The sequence below is a fragment of the Pomacea canaliculata genome, linkage group LG8, assembly GCF_003073045.1.
Source record: "Pomacea canaliculata isolate SZHN2017 linkage group LG8, ASM307304v1, whole genome shotgun sequence".
Taxonomy (NCBI): Eukaryota; Metazoa; Mollusca; class Gastropoda; order Architaenioglossa; family Ampullariidae; genus Pomacea; species Pomacea canaliculata.
The window spans coordinates 7,827,435-7,846,911 of record NC_037597.1 but is presented as its reverse complement, the minus strand read 5'-3'; the positions used below and the strand labels follow the sequence as shown (position 1 = coordinate 7,846,911).

Sequence of the window (19,477 nt, the reverse complement as noted above, 5' to 3'; positions counted from 1 at the left end):
AGACTATCACACAGAGGCTATTGCCAGTTTGAAAATATAGATATTAGCGGTTAACTCAAAGTGCTTACCAGGTTGTCTTGACCCTTTTTTGTTTTTATAAAGGGTCTCAGAAAATTTAGCGCTTTCCAAAAACGCCATGTAGGCTCTGCCACATCAAGTGCAGACGCCCCGCTTTTACAGCGGGCGTTGTATGCACACAGCTGCTGCAGAAAAGACGTTCTTAGTGAACGCATTTTCTGCTTCACATCGTTTTCTGAAATTAGGCAAACAGAAGACTTTAATATCCTAAATCTTATTAATACAAAAGCTAATCAACAAAGATTATGAAAGCTGCTCATTTATCATGTAGAGTGTTTTGTGATGAAGCAACTCTATCATCGTGAGAAAAATTGTTTTCTTATGTTTCTATGGCGAAATTCTCATGCAGTATTTCTGGTATGGCATATCATTACACTTATTTATTTCATATACTCGTCGTCCACCCCATAACAATTTACTGACTTGTACAGGCTGTGCTCAGGCCCTTCCCTTCTGCTATTCTCTCGATCCCGAGCACCAGCTAACCAAATTGATGTATACACCTGCAGGTCAGCAGCTGTAGCTTCAGGATAACTTTTTCTTGCAGCATCTAAAAATAGAACAAATATAAGAATATGAGGTCTGCATAAAAAGTAATCACTTAATTGCAGGTCACCGACCCTAAAATCCAGAATATAATGAGAAAAAAAAAGGAAGGAACAAGCAAATCATATAGATATGTAAAGTGCCATAACAATTTTAAGTGTTATAATCAGAAAGGTACAAGTGGAACTGCATTCGAATTTCTTTAGGCACACAAACTCTGGACATATACTGATTTTTTAAAAAATCCCAATACATGCGAAACGTAAAGATGTCTATCAATTATTGTGTTCATTCCTTTCTACACAGCGTTAACCAGCTGATTAAAGGACTAGACTGCATAAACATGTGTCCATATTTTTAATTTTCCAATGTAATTGGATCACAATGAAATGAGGTAGGAAAAGTTCGCCAGGCTAGAGTTGTTTCCCTGTAATGTTTTTTTTAATCTCATGAAAATACAGTCAAATATTTAAATCCTTACCCTGAACTGTTTGTAAAATAAAGGAGTGGTTCTTGAGTCCCTTCTTCTCTTTCAGACCATTGAAGTTGTAACACCGGGCTGAGTCAGTTGACAATAGCACAGATAGTATGCTCCTCACCACATGCTTTAAAGTGAATATTCCACCCATCGTCAAATGGCATTCCTGGAAACAGACAAATAAGCATACATCATTTTTAAAATAAAAGTTGCTGTGGGCAGTATCACGATACATGTTATGAGAACTAGTATTATAAAACCAAAATATGGATGAAAACCATTAGGAAATTTCCATTTTTCTCTGTAACCAAGCTGAAGTTGTTACAGAAAATTTATTATCAGCTGTAATCCATGCCAACATAACAATGCCTTTGTTACTTTTTAGTACTGCAGACATGTCATTTGTTCTATAAAATAAAATGCTATAAAAACCTTCAAAGGGAATAGCAGAAATAGATTTGACTCCTCCTACTAACAAATCAGAATACAGCACATACCAAGTGTGTCCGTTTTCCAGGGTCAGTCTTCCAATCCCACTCCAGATGGTCAACATCCTCTGAAGATTGTAAGGGAAACTGGAACCCCTCTGGCAGTTTTCCTCCTGTCACCTCCTTTTCCTGGTGTTGTTTCTCCATCCTTGAAGCCTCCTTTTCACATCTTTTATATCATCTCTCATCTCTTCCAGAAAAGACAGTTGCTGCTGTCCCAAGTTTCTCTAGTTGAGCTGAAACTAACGAACACAATAGCAGAAAACATATAGATGTGATCTTTGCTGGCTTCGCTATAATTCACAATGCTTGGAAAATATAACTACTCTTGGTTGCTTTTCCTATTTGTCATATATCTATTTGATATCTGATCCATATTTATTTCCATTTTTTTTCACTATGCCAAAAGAAGGTTGGGATTTTCCACTTCTGGCTATATTTCACAAAAACACTGTTAATAAGTCTTGGCCGAGAGTAAGAAAAAACAAACTTTTAAAATGATTATAAACAAAATGACTTCAAATTACCTTCCAAGGGGTTGTGGGTCCCTATGCTGGTAGGATGAAAACCTGAGAATGAGTGTTGGAGATGTGAAGGCAAAGGTGAAATAGTACTTTGTCGATAGCTGCTACTTGGGGACACCCTAGGGCTGACAACTACTGGCGGCAGAGAGTATGGAAATGGTAGTGGACACTGCTGCATTGAATGGTCATCACATAGTGATTCCTCGGCATTCTTTTCTCCTTCGCTGTCTGTTAGCTGTGCATCCCTGTGTCAAATGAATATATTTGCATAAACTTATTTAGCTCACTAAATTTAAAACTATAAGCTGTTGATATGTTGTTTAAAAACTTTAATTAAATTCACCAATCCAGACCAAAAGTATATCATAAATTTCCCTTAACAATACTACACTTTTTATAGTGCAGCATAATAACCAAAGTTACAGTACCTGTTACTTGTTCAACAGTCCAGATATCATCTTTTATCTCCTTCCTTTGTCCTGCAGTACATAATGGTATAGCAGTCATTTTGACAATTAATGCTCACATGCTTCATAAATTTTCTTTCTGGTATAAATTAATTATGAATTAAAAAATTGCACTTACTTAATGACTTGTGCAGGCGAACTGGATGTATGGGCATGAGGAATCTGGTGTTTAATAATGAAGCTTGCAGATTTTGATGGCCAGTTGCACATCCTGCGACCGCTGGAATCTTTAAAAATGCTAGCAGCCAGCTGTCTGGAATTACAGCTACTGGCCCCTTTAAACCTTCTGCTTCTTCCAAAAACTCACCATGGAATAGGCCATCTGCTGAAACAACATGCAGTTTGTAGGCATTTTATCCTAAATATGCAAAGCCTATCTCTTTGTAAACATCACTGTTAAATGTGTAAAGCAAGCATAAATAAAATATGTATGTGTACAGCATATTTGCACTGATAGTTCAAATGCAGGTGTTAAACACAACACAGCCCAGTACATTTCTTTCCCTCCTAAAGGCCCCCCCTGTACCCATGAATTTACCCCCTTTTCAAGAAATTATTAAAAAGTAACTAAACAAGACAGAAGAACAATTCAAATTGATAATGACAGATCAAAATGTGTTGAAGTGGAACAGTCTTTACCTTAATCTTTCTTAAAACGTACTTTTCTGATAAGTCCAACCAGACTAGATTTAGACAGAGATTCTTTAAGTCCAAAGTGAAAATAATATTCAGAACTATTTTCTACAGATCTAATGTTTAACTTTTGGGGGGTTTTCAACAGTGTTCTGGGATGCTTGGGGAGAGATGGATAGTAATTACGTAGAATACTCAGTAAACGAGACAAAGAACTAAGTGTAATGTTACATTGGCTTGCCCAGTGCTAAATCCTGATACAAATCGTTTTCTGATATGCACTTGGTATTCTGTAATAATTCAGTGTCACTGTCTGTTTCACTTTGATCTTCCTGATCTAAATAATCAAGAAAAGAATCCCTTTCCATTACATCTGTTTCGTTTTGATCCTGATCTAGGTATTGCGAAGCTGAAACCGATCGCGAGTGGATGCTATAACAGCTGATGAAATATCGCCAGATAAATCGTTATCACAAGTTATTGGAGGAAATTCTGACAGCTCCGAATTCTCTGCATCATTAATTACGACTAAAGAATTATCAAATTGCTAGGGTTCAGAACTGCTGAGCCTGCCTTTACTTCTTTCTGGAAAACTTCTGCATTTATTGCTTTCGTGTATTTCTTAACTTGTGATCTAATTCTTCTTCTCTGAGCGTGGTATTCTGCATTGAATTTGGACATTATTGGAATGAATAAATAACTAGTATATTTACCTTAGAGTATGTATAAGTTAAAAAAAAACGTACTGTATTGTCGAACAGTCGAATGCTGCTTGCAATTGATCCTGGAGAACACTTAAATTTCCGCTCAGCTGCTGGAGAACAAAATGGCGAAATTGAAACAAAAATTTAAAAATGGCGGCCGCGGTGGGTGTACGTCTGCCATTGGCTAAAAGTAGTTGCTTATATTAGGAGATCCAGTCAGAACCGCATTTTCGAGATCATATGGGACAATCTTTATGGGACCTATTTTCAATGCTGCTAGGGTCATGTATTTTCGCATCATGTGAAAATTAATTGCACATATAGTACGCCAAAACATCTGAAAGTTTCCACTCCACCGCACAAATTGAAAAGAAAATACTAACGTTACGCGTTACGCACGTGACGTGCGCCGAGTTTGTGTATGATTTTCAACAGCATCTGTGAGGCTGTGATCGAGTGTGATGTAGGCTAAATCTAAACTTGCACACACAGTTCAATATCGTCGTATTTATCAATAGGATTAATCCTATCGCGAAAAACTCGATCTCGTTCCTCAAAGCATGCCTCTGTATTTCTCTGAACAAAATATAAATCACCCCGATCTTTAACCATCGGTTTTACGCACAGAAATCATAGAAGTCTGTGGTTTTACGACTTAACGGAAGGGGACACCACCGTTAAGTTAAATGACGGTTAGGGGCGATCGGTTAACGCAGATTTGAAGCCGTGTTCGCGCTAACTGACGATTGGTCACCATCGGCATGGATGTGTATATCGATTTCGTTTGTGTCGGATAGCGAACAAAATTTCGGCATAACGAACATCATTGAGACACCGCTTATCTAGCATCTCTTATTTAGTGATTCGAAATAAGACATTCAATCCTCCAAAGACCAACAATTAAGTTAGTACTCGGCGAGCTTTAAATAACCGGAAAACTTTGTACAAACTGCCTTCCGTTTTCGGAGTAGTAAATCTGAACTTGTGAATAAACCGGAAAACTGAACTTGAATAAACCAGGAAACTACAACATGCCTCGTTTGGGGTGGGTCATCTGCCAGCAATCCAGTAATACAAGTTCGTGGGTTACGGCTTAACCGACATCCATGCAATGAGCCGAACGCTTACCTGTTCTAGATGTATTTCTTTGAATTTCGTACTAATCTTACGATCACAAGCTAAATAAAGTGAGATTGTTGCTTAAATTTATTTATTCTTGCAAGACATGTGTAGTAACCGAATAAGTTTTACTAACAAATTTTTTTATAGTTTTTTTCTGTAGTATTGTATTGTTTGATTTTGATTTTGACAGTATCAGAATTTAGAATTCCTTCTAGGAAACTATCAAGAGAAGGTAACCATTACTTTGATTCATGATTCGTTCGTATTCTATTCAAGGTTTTCTCAAACACTAACATAGTCGTCGACCCAATGCGGGGCAAGTCGTTCCTGTGAATATTGAAATCACTTCCGGTTAGAGCTGTGGCACGAAGCTGTGTAAACAAAGTAGCGTGTGCATTATAAATCCGTGAAATCGTTTTTCGTTTGTTTGCCGAGAACATAGATAATGAATTTGATACAAAAATTCTCGCAGAAACCTATGGTTTGTTGAGTAAATGGCGCCGACAACGACGGGGAACAAATGGCCGAATGCCGAACATCGAGGTCCGATCGCAGTAAAATTTATTTTTAAAAATCGGAAGTACTCTGGTACTTTATATTTTATGCTCGATCTTGTCAGCGGATGAATATTTTTCAGGATGCAGAATAAGTCTCTTATCAAAGGAGAATTACCTTGCATATATATCATTCGAGTCTGCATACAGATGAAGACAACAGTTGGCTTGAAAAGCTAACGCCTTGGCAAGTGATGTGAGTTAGGTAGGTAGGGCAGGCATTTCATAATGTTCACCACCACTCACATCCATGCTTATCAGCATAGGAGACCAAGTGCTCTCCGCACATTTATCACATCGTCATCTTTCGGCCGTCCCGATTCCAAGGAACCATTGCGCCGTGGAATCCTGCTAACTGCTGTTGCGTGTGTCCTGCTCCTCATTGGCAGTCTTCTAACATGGCTAGGTAAAGATTGAGTTGTCTGAGCGCGCGCACACACACACTTCTATTGTATTTTGAACATTCCTCTGGAAATTCTGATAATGTGTTTACTAATAAAATCATCTATAGTGATTAATGCTTAAGTTTTAGTGGTTGATGACAAGTAAGTGGAAAGGGTAAAAATATAACAAAGTAAGTAACAAATAAAAAAGTAAGGTTTTTATTTTTTCATTTTTCCTTCCCCACCCATATCTCCCAATTTCTCATTGAGTCTTTCCTTTTGCTTTTTTATTATCTCAGATAATATCACTCATTTTTTTCAAGCTTTGGAAAAGATTGTATTCACCATCACAAAAGGAATTACTTTGGGACAATATAAACATGTTCAGTGTAAATAACGTTCTACTTGTAATCTTTAAAATATAATTGTAATCTGTTCTTAATTCAGGATTCAATGATGTGTTTGGTGGGAAGATGTCAATGACAGGGCCGCTTCTAATAGCCCTGGCACTACTGCTGCTGCTGCTATCTGTACGTCAGTTTCTTCTGGCTTGTAAACGCAATGGCAACACCCGTTCTTCTATGCGCGTAAGCAGGATATGCATTACATTGTATTAAGATTAACACATTTGTATTGCTTAGCACAAATGTGTGTGAAATGCTGATGATATTGGACAACTCTGTTGAATTTATGTACCCTTAATAGATTAATTTGCCATGAAGTTTATCCCTTTATCTGTTAAACTGAGGATTCAATAAAAATGTTTTCTTCTGGTTGAAAGTGATACAAAATTAAAATTTGCTTATATGAATATCATAAACAAAAGAGAAACATTCTTGCAGAACATAGCATTTTATAATTTAAGAAATTTCTTTTCCTTGAATATTTGTTTTATTGAGCTATTTTTGTTTCAATAGCTGTAGTAAAATATTTGTGTAATGATAGATAGCTTTATGCTTAATACTGCCAGTGTTTTACACATGATGTAGTAATGAAGAAACTAGTGCTTATTAGTGTTGGTGTTTAAAAATTGATGTAGTAGTATGTGGGTGTAATAATAACTAAATTGGTGCTTATTAGTGGTAGTGTTTTTCAGCTTGATGCAGTGAGTGGGGGTACAGTCACTGCAGTGGTGGTGAATCATGATGATGGCCTCCACCCAGCTACTATCATCATGGATCGTTATGATCGCATGAGCTATGAACATGCTGCAGCTTTTCACAGGTTTGTTTTAAACTATTTCCTGTATTTTATTAGTGTTATTACATTTATTTACAAGCTTATGAGATGATAAATAATGAGTTCAACATGTACCAAGTAATAATATAAACACAATGGTAATTGACACCATAATTAACAGTGATACAGAGCTTGAAAAAAATGTTTTTCGGTTTGTTTGTTTGTTGGTTGTTTTTTTTTGGTTTTTTTTTGGGTTTTTTTTTTTTTTTTTTTTTTGCAAACTTTACACAGGAAGATATACATAAATGCACAGACATCTTACTGTGCAATAGCATTTTCTGCACATAATCTTGCTCCATGCTCTGGTTTCATAAAAGTACTTTGTCTCTAAATGAGGATCATTACTCTGTTAAGCTTGAAACACAAATAGATGCATTGAATGGCATCAAAAATAGTATCACTTAGGCATCAGCTGATGTAATTGGCACTCGTTGCAGGCACTCAGTAGATGACTGTGCCCCACCATCCTACCATGAAGTCACCCAGATGAGTAGCAGTAGCAACACGCCATCTTGCACCACACATGATGAGCAAGATGAGTTGCCCCCAACCTACGAGGAAAGTCTGGGTGCTGCTGCTTTTCCTTCCCATATCATGTCTCTCCTTCACCTGCCTATGCAGAGCACGAAATGGGTATTCTCATATCTACTCCCAGTATACCTTCAGTTCCTTCTTGCACAGGGTATGAAGCAGTTCGAGTCACCATGAGCACATCAGCCCAATTGTCGGGAATCCTGGGTTCAGAGTCGATGTCTGCACAGTGCCCAGTCTTACCAGCAGCAACGGTTTACCCAAACAGCATAAGCAAATCTTTACTTGGAACAGGGCTACCTTCGCTGCAACTGGATCCTCACCCAAGCCCCTTGCCTGCTCACTCCAATCATTCTATCTTCCTCCATCAGTCTGGTGCCCCAGCAGGCATTTCTTCGGGCCAGAGGCTGACCCCACCACCCCTGCATCATATGTCTGCACCATCTTCACCTCGCCAACTGTCTGCTCCTGCTTCTCCTCGTCACCTTTCTGCACCATCGTCTCCTCGTCCACCAGGAATCCCAAGTTCTCCACAACACTTGTCAGCACCATTATCACCGTGTCAGCTTTCAGCCCCTTTATCACCTGGCCAGTTTCACTTTCCCCCTCCCCCTCAGCTGTGGGCTCCTCCACATTCGTCAGAAGCACAAGGCACTTCCCATGATGGATACACCTGTTTCACCTTCAACTTTTCTGTCGCATTGCCACAAGAAACTCAGATCATGTCTCCCACAGCCCATGCTTTGCAGAGTCACCAGGCTTTCCCAACTATGGAATGGTCATCAACTATATGTTCTTCCACAGTAGGCTTCACTCGTGGACAGAGTCAGAGACAATTTGACAGTTTGGGAAGAATGATGCAACCAGTGTCTGCTCAGCAACAACAGTGTTACACAGCTTCCCATGGACCATTTCCAGCCCACACAACACCTACGTGTACATCCCAGGGGGAGGCAAGACGGCATCAGAGAGTTACTCCTTTGACTGACATCCAGGAAAGTATATGAGGGTACATGACCTGAGTGAAAGCACTTGAGCTGTCAATGCACATGACAAAATTCTGGTAGTCTTTTTTTTTCAGGTCCATCCTTTAACACTATGTATTCTTCAGCCATTTTATTAGGGCTTACCTATTTGGTTTTTTTAAAAGTACTGCCAAAAGAATTAAAATGTACCATTGTCTGTTGGAATCACTTAGCATCTAAATGTTTCATGGAAGTGCCAGTCTTCTAGTTGTTTGTTACCTTCGCAAAAGCATTTTTGTTTGTGACTGTTTAATGTTCTAACATATCTTATTTATAATTTTGTTTTTTGCTTGCTACCTTTATGCTGATGCAGTAGTCTCGAGGAAGAGAAGCACAGGAAAGAGAAATGTGGAGAGGAGTTTTTCTTCCCTATGAGGGGAAGGTATTTTTGAAAAAAAACCTTGTAGCTGAACAGGGAGTGAACTTTTCATTGGTTCACATTTTGAGGGGAAAGCATGTTTAAAATTGAGCCCTATATTTCCACCAGCTTTTTACCTCCCCTGATAAATATTCATATGCTCGATGGGCAACAGGAGTTGTGCATCACAGGCCTCAAAACCTTCAATTGGAGAACTGCTCCAGAGTTAAGCACACTATACACTAGAACATGGCGCCGTCCCTTATTTATTTAATCTTAATTTCCCAGATCATGTGTATTCAATCTATTTGCACACTCCCCTATTGATGTTTTGGATTCTGCTTGTAATTGGTCACAGTATACACCCAGGAATGTGCATTTCTTTAAGCAGGTGGTGAACCTGCCTTGTAACTGAATCAATTAGTATATACGGGTAACCCAGCTGTTTGTGTGTGCAATCAACGATAACAATCAGTCTGTTTCGTGTTTGTGTCGTGTATCTGTGAAGTCAAGAAGCATTGATCTTGTTGATTAGATTTGATCGAGCATGTGCAATATGTGTGATTTCTAAAATTGCTTGAGACTAGCCGGATAGTTATTTTTAATATTTAAAATTTAATATTTTAGTGCTTTGACATATGATGCAATTATCATCATATAAGTGACATCTGCTTTTTTTTTTAAAAATTGTATATATGTTTATTGAATGCTTGACCAACAACAAAGGAGAAATGTGTGTTCCTGAAAATTAATATATGACTGGACTTGTTTTGAAAAAATGGAATAGTGTTTCAGTATTCTGTTACATTTTAAAAGACTGTATTTTAACTAGGCTATCATTCAGGTTCTGTTTCAACTAAATAAATGGTTCCAAGTACATGTATTTCCAGATTTTTAACTATTGGGGTTAATTTTAAAAAAAAGTAGTTGCTTCATTCTTGGACAAAATGTGTCATCAGATGATTAGCTGCTGCTTCTTACAGTAGTTTTCAGTTAACTTTTTGGTCTCTTCTGGAATTTTTTTTTAAATGGATAGGTAAGCTAGCACTGTCTAGTATCTGCCTTTTTTAAAAAAATATATATATTCCCTACTTTTTCCCATACAACTTCATTGCTGGAACTCCTCAGAGTGTATGTTTTGTATTTGGCTGTGAAATCTTTGTGATAATGTTGTTTTATTTTTTAAAATTCAGTTAACTTTATTTATTATATTTTTTGACAGACTTTGTTACCTTTTGTAATATTGATTACACATGTCATTTATGACCAGTCCATTACATATATATATATGTTGTCTGCATGATTCAACCATTACAGTAAAACCTCTTTATTAAGACCTCAGTTACAACCCACAAAATGCTATGTAAACATCATCTCTTTTACGACTACCTCCCCAACCTGACTTATGAACGACAGTTTGTGATATTTTACAACCTTTTTGCAAACGATGCATAATGAAAAAAAACATAGTACATTTTAAAAAGCTGCTTCTGGTAGGCTGCTTCTCATATATTACATTTTCTAAAAAAAATCACATAAATTTTGAAAGAGACTGCTTGTTCCATGGGTCACCTGTCATATCACACCAGTCATAGCTGACATGTTGTCCCAACACTGAAAGTCAGATCCATCCAGACTTAAAAGACGCATCAACCTTCAATGACAGAAGTAGCTATTAACGTCAAATATTATCAGCTTAGCCATGCATTGTTCGAACAAGTTTAGCTACTATCGTCCTAAGCGAAAATGACCGCTTTGCAATACCATTCACACAATGTTGCATAGTGCCATTTTCTATTAATTTTATTTTAATTCTGCAGATGTTTGGTTAAAATCTCACTATGTTTTAGTTTAGGGGTTCTTATTAAATAGACTTGGAGATGTTAGATTAATATGAAATAGGTGTTACTCCCCGGGCATTAATTTACCTGGACCTGGTCGATTCAGTGTTGGGACCATGTGGTCACGGCAGAGTGGATATGGCTTCTGGTTAAAATGACCGCTCCTACTACACCACCACCACTACCACACACAGACACAATGTCTATTAAAAAAATAAAATTATTGTGATCGCCTGTTTGTGCTTTATTGGGGCTTTATGCAGAAATCACATTCAAAATATATGGTACATTTTTAAGAGAGCGTCTGTCTCCACTACACAGATTCATTGCTCTTATCTGGAGAGTTAGTTTCCCTATAAATCTTCAGTTCAGCCTAAAAATGGCAGAATAAACTTGACCAGGTGGAAACAAAAATTCATATGATTTTTATGAGCATTATTTCAACATTGCAATAAACATTAATTTATAAGTATTTGAAGTCATGGTTAATGGAATGGAAGCAGACTGGTTAATCTTCCAACTACTACCCTTCTAAATTAAGAATCGATTTTGGTGGATTTTAGATAGTCTTAATAGAGAGGTTTTACCGTGCTACTTTAAAAAGTTTGTGTGGATGACAGTATGTCAGCAAAAATGAAGTTTCAAGTAATAACTGAGCAATATTGTCAGGTCTCACTTCTGCCTTTGTAACGAATGATCAATTGGTTATAATTATGCATGTGACAGCATACATCATCGTTGCATATTTTGATTTAATCTTGTCCAACGGCTCCAGAGATTATAAAAATGTGAACTATGCCTGGAAGTATTATTTATTGAAGCTTTTTAAAACAAAAAAAATCAGATTACATTTCATCTCTTTTTCACTCCTCAAATTTCTCCATTTCTTTTATAGGACAAATGCACTGAATTTTATATAAAGTTTATAAAAATATCTGTAAAATACTTTGACGAAATTTTGTGTTCAGTTACCTGATGTACTGTTTATTGGATTACAAATTTATCTCTTCTTTTGTTGCCTTAAGCAAACTTTTTGACACAAATTTTGTGTTATTTGGACCAAAAAAGAAGCGGAGCTAATTCTTGTCATGCTGCTAAATTAAGACACTATTTTGGGTTTGCATGTATTTGTAAAGCTTAATCAAGATATTTTTAATGAATTTCAATGAAAGTGCAATAAAATAATCATAAATGAAAAACAGAATTATTTCTTTGAATTGAAACATTTGATTTTTTGAGATAGGTGGATGGGGGTTTGGTTTCACTTTTTAAATGATGATAATTTTGTATATCCACTTAACGCAGTGACTCATGTCTGTCATAAGTCATGTGACTTATACCTCTTAGCAGAGCATGGAATGTTTGCGTGAATCAATACAAATTGCTATTTTGGCAACAATAAGTTCATACTGAGGACCATAAAGTGCATAGATTGTTTTACTTTGTTATAATTGTGTAAATGTTTCTAGAAAGACACTATTTTATACAAAACTAAAATTGCCATAAATAAATATTTTTTCAACAAATTGTGTCTTAGGCTGTCATAATAAAAGTTGAAAAGTTTCCTTAGCGATTGAGAAGAGATGATTCATAAAAGGTAGGGTGTGGCTACGCACATTTGGTAGTGGAAGTAAACTGGTTGGCATGTTGACATGTTTTACCTTTTTTTAAAGTGAATGGCTACAAGTATTGCCATTCTGTTCATTTAAGTTACCAAAGAAAATACATGTATCAGTATTCAGCCAACTATACTGGTGAGTTTTTGTTGTTTAATTAGTGGCAATAAACACTGGACAGAATCTTTATTCACCATTGTGATGTAATAGTTGTGGATGTTAATTGTTTTCACATGCACAACCTGCATATCCATGTTGTAAGCAATAAAAAGTATGTCTGTATATATTACAATTGAAAAGTGGCTGGTTTTTTATTTGCAGGTGAATGAATTCCAAGTGACTGGGTTTTTGCTTTTTTTTTTTTTACAAACATTATGACTAATGGAGTTTGGTTGGACACTACAAAACATAGTTATGATTAGCATTGAAAATGTGTCACATCAGCAGATTTCTCAAAGGAGAAACATTAAGCTGGAAAGTTTGTGAAAACGATTTTGAGTTGTTGCGATGTTCAACGCCGTTGTCACACCACAGCAAGAAAAGCTTAATGTAAGACCATGCAAGTGCTTTGGCATGGGAACCGATCCTTTCAGGGTTTTCATTTAAATCCTATGGGCTAGGACCAGAATTGTGTCATCAATCTTCCAGTCACGCGGCTGATAAGGCTAGAAAGTGTAATATGTTTCGTTGATATTTGATCGACGTATACCCAAAGGCCTTGCGGGGAGATCGTACCTGGCTACTTACTAGGAAGCACAGTAAACGGGTTATCAGAGAAAGGACATGGAGAACGAAACTCGTGTCAGGTAAAGGAACGAATGACAAATTGCCTGTGACACATGTAACGGGACAGCCGCCGCTTTGAACTGAAGTGCTTGGTGCACACAACCTTAGCAACTGTCGGCTTTCGCACAAACCCTCACTAGGAGACCGGCAGTGGAAACACAAGCCTGATATATTTTGTTGAAGACATTCTTTGGTATAAAATGCATTTGTTCGTTACATGAGGAAAAGGCCAACCTTGCGATCTTTGGATGTGTGTATCGTTCCAGTAGAAAACGATAACAAGACACCGACTTTTACTACTGCTTATTAAGGTGAGTTACAAATGTTTAATGGTGTAGTGTTGGGGTGCCCAACCTACGCCCCGCTCATTTTAACCACACACAACATAATTTCATTTTTAACGTCATGATTCTGGCAAAACTGCCATGTTCTGGCCCGCGAGATATATCACGTCCAGTGCGGCTCTCGGTTGGGCACCACTGGTATAGTGGGCTGCAGTTTTTTCTTCTGATCGATGACTGGGTAAAGCTCAGTGTAAGATATTATTTCCCTAAATTTGGATAAATACCTTCCCTCGCCTTCCATTCTGGTGATACCACCACGTGTGGAGGTCGATGGAATGCATCAGGATTGTGCATGCAGACGTTTAGGTCAAGGAAGATAATGGGTGAGCTGGGACCATATGTTATTTAAGCGTTTCTGTGTACAAAAAAGACGGCATGATTTTGAATTCTTTCTGTGTAGAGTGATGTTTTAAGAAGTGTATCTGGAGAATGGAAAGGGGCTATTCGTTCACATCATGGGGAAACAATATCTTGTACTGAGCCAGTCGTTACAGGCTGTTATTTCTAGTTTTAAAAAGTCGTAAACCTTTTATTGCAATCAGTATTTCTCTTTCTTGGGTTACACTCTCAGACTGCTTCATCCTTGAACAGCAAAATGTGCAACATCAAAGAACAGCAGCTTTTATCGTACAAAGAACTACGTAGAGTGTCTTAGAAGACAGACATCAATGTAAGTGTAACGGGATTTCTTACTGTGTTTCTCTTTGGGCACACGCTTTTCCCACTCTCTCAAACTACTGGCCGTATTCATCGAATTTTGGAGAGACGTGACGTGGGCAGGGGTAGTGCTCGAAGGCGCGAATGTTCGAGCTCGAACATAACGGACATAACGCAACACTCATCCATTTTTTTAAAAACTAAACTGAAAGAAACATGCAATTAAGTAACTAAAGCAACAAAGAGGTCTAATCACGCGACATTTTCGCACACATCGAATGGCATTGATGGAATATCGGTATTTTGCTGTGCATGCTTGAATATCTAAAATTCTTAACGTTCCCGACTAAAGTATTTAGCTTGAAAATGCAATGAAACAGTGGTTTGTCTCATTTTGAAAACTTACCGTTAAAGATTTTGAACCAGTCAACAATGAAAGTATGACTTGAAGGAACTCTTCAAGAAGGATATAAATATACTTATACCAACACGAAAGTCCTGAGTAAATAAATAATGAAGCAACAAAAGTTCGTGACATCTCTGTCTCTCATTGAATTCATCATGTCGTTTGCTATGCAGCCACAATGGCCAGCATGAGCCAGCTGGTGGAGGACGTCTTCACGTGCTCGCTGTGTCTGGAGAAGGTGCGCGAGCCCCGCACGCTGCCATGCCTGCACACGTTCTGTCGTTACTGCCTCAGCGCCTACGTGCGGCAGAAGGTGAAGGACTGGGTCTTCCCATGTCCCCTTTGCGGCCAGGACACGCGTCCCAACACTAAGGGCCTGTCCGTGGATCAGTGGCTGGACACCTTCCCTGCCAGTAACTTCCTCACTCAGGTAGGCCCATAAGCCTGCGTTAATAAAAGGCCTTCTTGAACGACACTCTTTCAATTGACGGTCATCTAACAAATGTGCCATAGTCACGTGTTCAATATTATGTGCCCAGTTATGAAGATCCTTTAACGGCTTATTAGTATTATGCGTTTCTCATTTATCAGACAGAATCATCCCGTTGCCATAAATTCAGTCATAGTAAGTATTTCAAAAGACACTGCTCATCAAAGTAAAACTTCTGCGCATGATAGATTTTCTCCCTACGCGAAATTTTATCGATGACCAATCGAAAAAATAATTACAAGCTGGTGCACGTTCATTTTTGCTTTTTCGCAGTTGATGAGAGTTCTGGAGGCGCGGCAAGCAGAACACGCATGTGACATCTGTCGACAAGAACAGGTGTTGGTTGAGGCTATCGTATGGTGCCGCACGTGCATGGAAGCCCTTTGTTCCGATTGCCAGCGAGTGCACAAGCGGTCTCGTGCCTCGCGAGATCACGAACTGTTCAGCATGGACAGTCTGGTGCACGATCCCCTGGAGAAGCTCGTGGGCTCGGGTGCACGTGAGGGCGCGGCGCGGTGCCTGGAACATCAGGGCAAGACGGCCACACTAGTGTGCGTCGCATGCAAGAAACTGGTCTGCGAGACATGCATCTCCCTGACTCATGCTGCATGCCGCCGCATTGAACAGGCCGAGAAAGTAGGGCCAGGCTTCTGTGGGGACACGCCAGCCAGTCAAAGAACAATAAATAAATCAATGTAGAAATAAAAATTTCATGGCGCTCTTATCTAAGGTCATAATGACCAAAATAATTTATTAATTATAGAGAAAAATAGTCTATTCAAACAGAAGGACTCATTTGTTTAGCAAGTTCAGGAAAAAATCGTCGTAAATGTAATCATAGAAACGAGACTCTCGCCAAATTCAGCCTCATGGTCTCCCAAGTTATCTTTGCCATGAATTATTGTTTTTGTTTTTTGTTGTTTTGTTGTTGTTGTTTGTCTCCTTTTTTTTTCACGTTACATTCATTTCAGGCGATACCGTGCTTTCGCAAAGATGTGGCAGGCGCCATGCAGCACTTGATGACGCATGTACAAGCGACTCACAACGAGGTCAAGTGGGTGGAGGACCAGCTGGACAAGCTGACCCACTCACGGGAATTTGTCATGACAGCAGTGGAGGATCTCAAGCGGCGACTGCTCGAGGCGGTCGAGAATCGTAGTTCCAAGCTTTTGGCGGAACTGGAGACCGTGTACAGGTTTGTATTGCAGTAATCCAACGCTCTGTCTGTCCATCTGTTTTGTATAAGTATGACATACCACATTACAATATATACATGGCGATACTAAAATGTCAGTCCCATTTCCACTTTGCTCCCTACTCCACCCACTGCACTTAGTCACATGTTCTTCTATACAAATCACTTGTTTCAACGACAACGATAACGATGATGGATAGCGGATGATGTCGGATGGATGACGACGATGGACAACGGCAACGGTGGTGACGATGACAACGACGATGATTGTTTTCAGAAAACAAAGACAAGACTTTGTTGCTCGCGGTGAAAAGAGCCGAGAACTGGGCAGAATACTGGGCAAAACGGTCAATTTCTTGGAACATCTTCTGGCATACGGAACAGAATGTGATATGTTGAACAACTTTGACAATGTCATACAACAGACTCGACTTGTTGATACACAGGTAAACATTTTTTTTTTAATCTCTCTCTGAAGAGTTCAATAATATGTCTGTGTTGAAAATATTTGATTGAATTGGGTTCACGCGCCACCGTGTATGTGTGTGTGCACGCAGGCCTCATTCTAGTTAATTCAAGTGGAGTCATGTGACCTTGTTGAATTCTGTATAAAATTTAACACAATCAGTATATATCATTCTCACAGCAGGTGTCCAGGATAATTCCTGGCATTTGTTGAAAAGCTCGTGCGCGGGATGCCGAACTTTGTGCCTTACAATTGTTCTATCTGCTCTAAGATTGCTGCTTTCAAGCACGGAAATGACGACATGGTCATTGAAGTTTACTCCTGGACAAAAAAGCCACAGAAACCTTACTTTCGCTGACGTCTCTGGGGGACGTCAAGGTCGTTAAAAACAGCGGCCGCAGTCCAAAAGAGCAGCCCAAAGAAGAGAACACTAAGAAGGCTTCGAGAGGAGACAAGTCGGAGAGGGCTGCTGCTATCGTGGCGACGGCTCGCTTCAGCCCCAGAAAACTTAGTTCTCTTCAGGGGAGTTCACCCCGAACTTCCTTCAGTACAACTCCGAGAACCAAGCTGGTGGCCACGTTCTCCGGCCGAACAAACACTGACACCATGAGGACAGATCTGAGGGGCATTGTCTCGCTCAGGTCAGGGGACATCATTGTTATGGACTTGCATTTTCGTAATAAAAGGTTTGTAGAACCTTTGTCCCTGTACTGAACATGTCTTCGATTTAAAAGATAGCGACGACAGAAGTGTTTTATAAAGAATTGAGACATTGCAGATATTAACTTTAAAAGTACGAAAATGTTGAAAGTAATTTTCTAAAAGATGAAGAGGTAAAAAAAAATTCCAAAACATTGAAGGCAAGCAAATACAACTTTAAATATTACGTTAATCAATGGTGGTTTATATTGTGTCAGTAAATAACCTGTTGTGGACTGGGCAGGCTGAAGAAGTTCAGTCCTCGAGGAAAGCTGATATCTGTGGTGGACACGGGTGAGTGTCCGTATGGAATGGCACTTATACCAGATATGGACCTGGTGGTGACGCACCCTCGATCGCGCGAGTTTGTGTTCGTGGCGGCCGGAGGAACGTTGCAGGTGTCCGGACGAATCAAGACACACAAAAGTTATTACAGCCTTGCGTCCTCTGCGGCCAGCGGTCTACTTGCTGCAGTGGCAGCCAGTCCTCCTGAACCGACCTCCATAGACATGATTTCCTTCGAGGGAGAGGTAATGGCATCGCACTTACGTGGTCATGCATCTTAATAAGTTAAAAAGTCGGTCTGGGAGGCAGCAAAAACATAAGCTGAAATGCCACATAACCAGTTCTGTGGTATTTGAATTATTTAATTTGTTCCTTGCTTTTTATAGTGAAAATATTTTAGTAGCAATTTTTAGAAATAATTTAGAAATAGTTTCGTCGGTAAATAAAAGAACTGCGTAAAAAATAATGGTGCTACGAATTGAATTTTAATTCGTGTGAAAAATACGGTAAAAAATAACAACAGTCTTAAAAGTTTTTTTTTTTTTAGCTGAGTATTTACTTACAAATTGTTCTCAGGTACTCAAGACGATTTCCCTGGATCGAGTTCGCTTTCCCCTCCAACCAAAAGACATCTTCTTGCCCCCATCAGGAGACGTTCTCTTGCTGTTCGGCGCCAAAGAAGCTCTAGTATGCCTGACAGAAGATGGTTCCGTCAGGTACAGTACCCAGCAGCACGACATGAAACGTCCCGTGTCACTGGTCGGCGACCTGTCAGGAAATGCGTACGTTGCCGACACTGAAGCCAGTAAAATTCACGCCATAACTGCCGACGGCAAATATCGCGGAGAACTGCTGTCTCGGAAAGATGGGGTGCGAGAGCCACTGGCTTTGGGTGTGAATGACCAAGGTCAAATTCTGGTAACGCAGACAAATGGCGACGTCAAAGTGTACAACCTTTAGATGTCAAACCTTGTAGACGATAGTTGCCAGCAGTGACTAATCACATTTGCTCCATTGCTTGCAAGATATTAAGGATGAGGTAAACCAAAGTAACAAGAGCTTCACAGATACAGATCAATTTTATGGAAGGATGATGATTGATGATGATTATTATTATTATTTTCATTGTGATCTTAGCTTTAGATTGTCTGCATTCCCAGTTCATAACATTATTTTTTTGAGGCATAAAGAATGAAAAACCACACACACTCTGTTTTCATAGGCAATCATCTTCAGAATAACAGCGTGATATGGACAACAGATGCATTAAGCTGTGACCAAACTGTACAGATAATAATACAACCTTTATTTTGATAGTAAATAATAATAATAACAACAACAACAATGCAAAATTTGTAAAGCGCATACTCACACTCCTAAGGAGTATGCTCTTAGCGCTTAAGAACAAGAACGAAACATGGAGAGCATAAGAGACAGGAAAAGAAATCACATGAACTATAAAAGAATAAAAACCATACTAAACGAAAAATAAAATACAGAAAAAGACAAAGAGGAACCAAATAACAAGAACAAAAGCTGAGAGTAACATGATATTGGTAAAG

The 19,477-nt window shown here is 38.9% G+C and overlaps 4 protein-coding genes across 6 annotated transcripts; 3 read left to right on the top strand and 1 right to left on the bottom strand.

Moving 5' to 3' along the window:
* Positions 1-95: 95 nt before the first annotated feature.
* Positions 96-2,555, bottom strand: LOC112571271. 3 transcript variants are annotated; one of them, XM_025250152.1, is made up of 6 exons: positions 2,543-2,555; positions 2,118-2,359; positions 1,600-1,832; positions 1,106-1,268; positions 502-628; positions 98-253 (listed from the first exon to the last, which is right to left on the bottom strand). In XM_025250152.1, exons 3-6 carry the CDS (start codon positions 1,735-1,737, stop codon positions 175-177), a joined length of 507 nt encoding a protein of 168 aa, XP_025105937.1. In that variant the 5' UTR covers positions 1,738-1,832; positions 2,118-2,359; positions 2,543-2,555; the 3' UTR covers positions 98-174. The 3 variants fall into 3 exon arrangements, with proteins under 3 accessions (XP_025105938.1, XP_025105937.1, XP_025105936.1); XM_025250153.1 differs by lacking the exon at positions 2,543-2,555 and having other exon boundaries at positions 96-253; positions 1,600-1,826; positions 2,118-2,425; XM_025250151.1 differs by lacking the exon at positions 2,543-2,555 and having other exon boundaries at positions 2,118-2,425.
* Positions 2,556-5,009: 2,454 nt separating this feature from the next.
* Positions 5,010-12,886, top strand: LOC112570712. Its single transcript, XM_025249291.1, has 4 exons — positions 5,010-6,000; positions 6,425-6,564; positions 7,074-7,201; positions 7,654-12,886. Exons 1-4 carry the CDS (start codon positions 5,823-5,825, stop codon positions 7,922-7,924), a joined length of 717 nt encoding a protein of 238 aa, XP_025105076.1. The 5' UTR covers positions 5,010-5,822; the 3' UTR covers positions 7,925-12,886.
* A 297-nt stretch (positions 12,887-13,183) lies between these two features.
* LOC112570710 (E3 ubiquitin-protein ligase TRIM56-like) lies at positions 13,184-17,345 on the top strand. Its single transcript, XM_025249288.1, has 6 exons — positions 13,184-13,684; positions 14,954-15,210; positions 15,544-15,906; positions 16,242-16,465; positions 16,743-16,911; positions 17,203-17,345. Exons 2-6 carry the CDS (start codon positions 14,959-14,961, stop codon positions 17,287-17,289), a joined length of 1,095 nt encoding a protein of 364 aa, XP_025105073.1. The 5' UTR covers positions 13,184-13,684; positions 14,954-14,958; the 3' UTR covers positions 17,290-17,345.
* Positions 17,303-19,381, top strand: LOC112570711. Its single transcript, XM_025249289.1, has 3 exons — positions 17,303-17,617; positions 17,875-18,160; positions 18,492-19,381. The coding sequence occupies exons 1-3, from the start codon at positions 17,538-17,540 to the stop codon at positions 18,873-18,875; spliced, it is 750 nt and encodes a 249-aa protein (XP_025105074.1). The 5' UTR covers positions 17,303-17,537; the 3' UTR covers positions 18,876-19,381.
* Positions 19,382-19,477: the final 96 nt, after the last annotated feature.

Excerpts from the sequence above, each read along its gene's own strand:
- LOC112571271 (XM_025250152.1), bottom strand. The coding sequence starts at position 1,737 with ATGGAGAAACAACACCAGGAAAAGGAGGTGACAGGAGGAAAACTGCCA. Across the intron at positions 629-1,105 it reads TATTTTACAAACAGTTCAGG|ATGCTGCAAGAAAAAGTTAT; the intron begins GTAAGGATTTAA and ends TTCTATTTTTAG. Across the intron at positions 254-501 it reads CCTGAGCACAGCCTGTACAA|AAAACGATGTGAAGCAGAAA; the intron begins GTCAGTAAATTG and ends GCCTAATTTCAG.
- LOC112570712 (XM_025249291.1), top strand. The coding sequence starts at position 5,823 with ATGTTCACCACCACTCACATCCATGCTTATCAGCATAGGAGACCAAGT. Across the intron at positions 6,565-7,073 it reads ACACCCGTTCTTCTATGCGC|CTTGATGCAGTGAGTGGGGG; the intron begins GTAAGCAGGATA and ends AGTGTTTTTCAG. Across the intron at positions 7,202-7,653 it reads CATGCTGCAGCTTTTCACAG|GCACTCAGTAGATGACTGTG; the intron begins GTTTGTTTTAAA and ends CACTCGTTGCAG.
- LOC112570710 (XM_025249288.1), top strand. The coding sequence starts at position 14,959 with ATGGCCAGCATGAGCCAGCTGGTGGAGGACGTCTTCACGTGCTCGCTG. Across the intron at positions 16,466-16,742 it reads GAACTGGAGACCGTGTACAG|AAAACAAAGACAAGACTTTG; the intron begins GTTTGTATTGCA and ends GATTGTTTTCAG. Across the intron at positions 16,912-17,202 it reads CTCGACTTGTTGATACACAG|ATTGCTGCTTTCAAGCACGG; the intron begins GTAAACATTTTT and ends ATCTGCTCTAAG.
- LOC112570711 (XM_025249289.1), top strand. The coding sequence starts at position 17,538 with ATGAGGACAGATCTGAGGGGCATTGTCTCGCTCAGGTCAGGGGACATC. Across the intron at positions 17,618-17,874 it reads TTGCATTTTCGTAATAAAAG|GCTGAAGAAGTTCAGTCCTC; the intron begins GTTTGTAGAACC and ends TGGACTGGGCAG. Across the intron at positions 18,161-18,491 it reads TGATTTCCTTCGAGGGAGAG|GTACTCAAGACGATTTCCCT; the intron begins GTAATGGCATCG and ends AATTGTTCTCAG.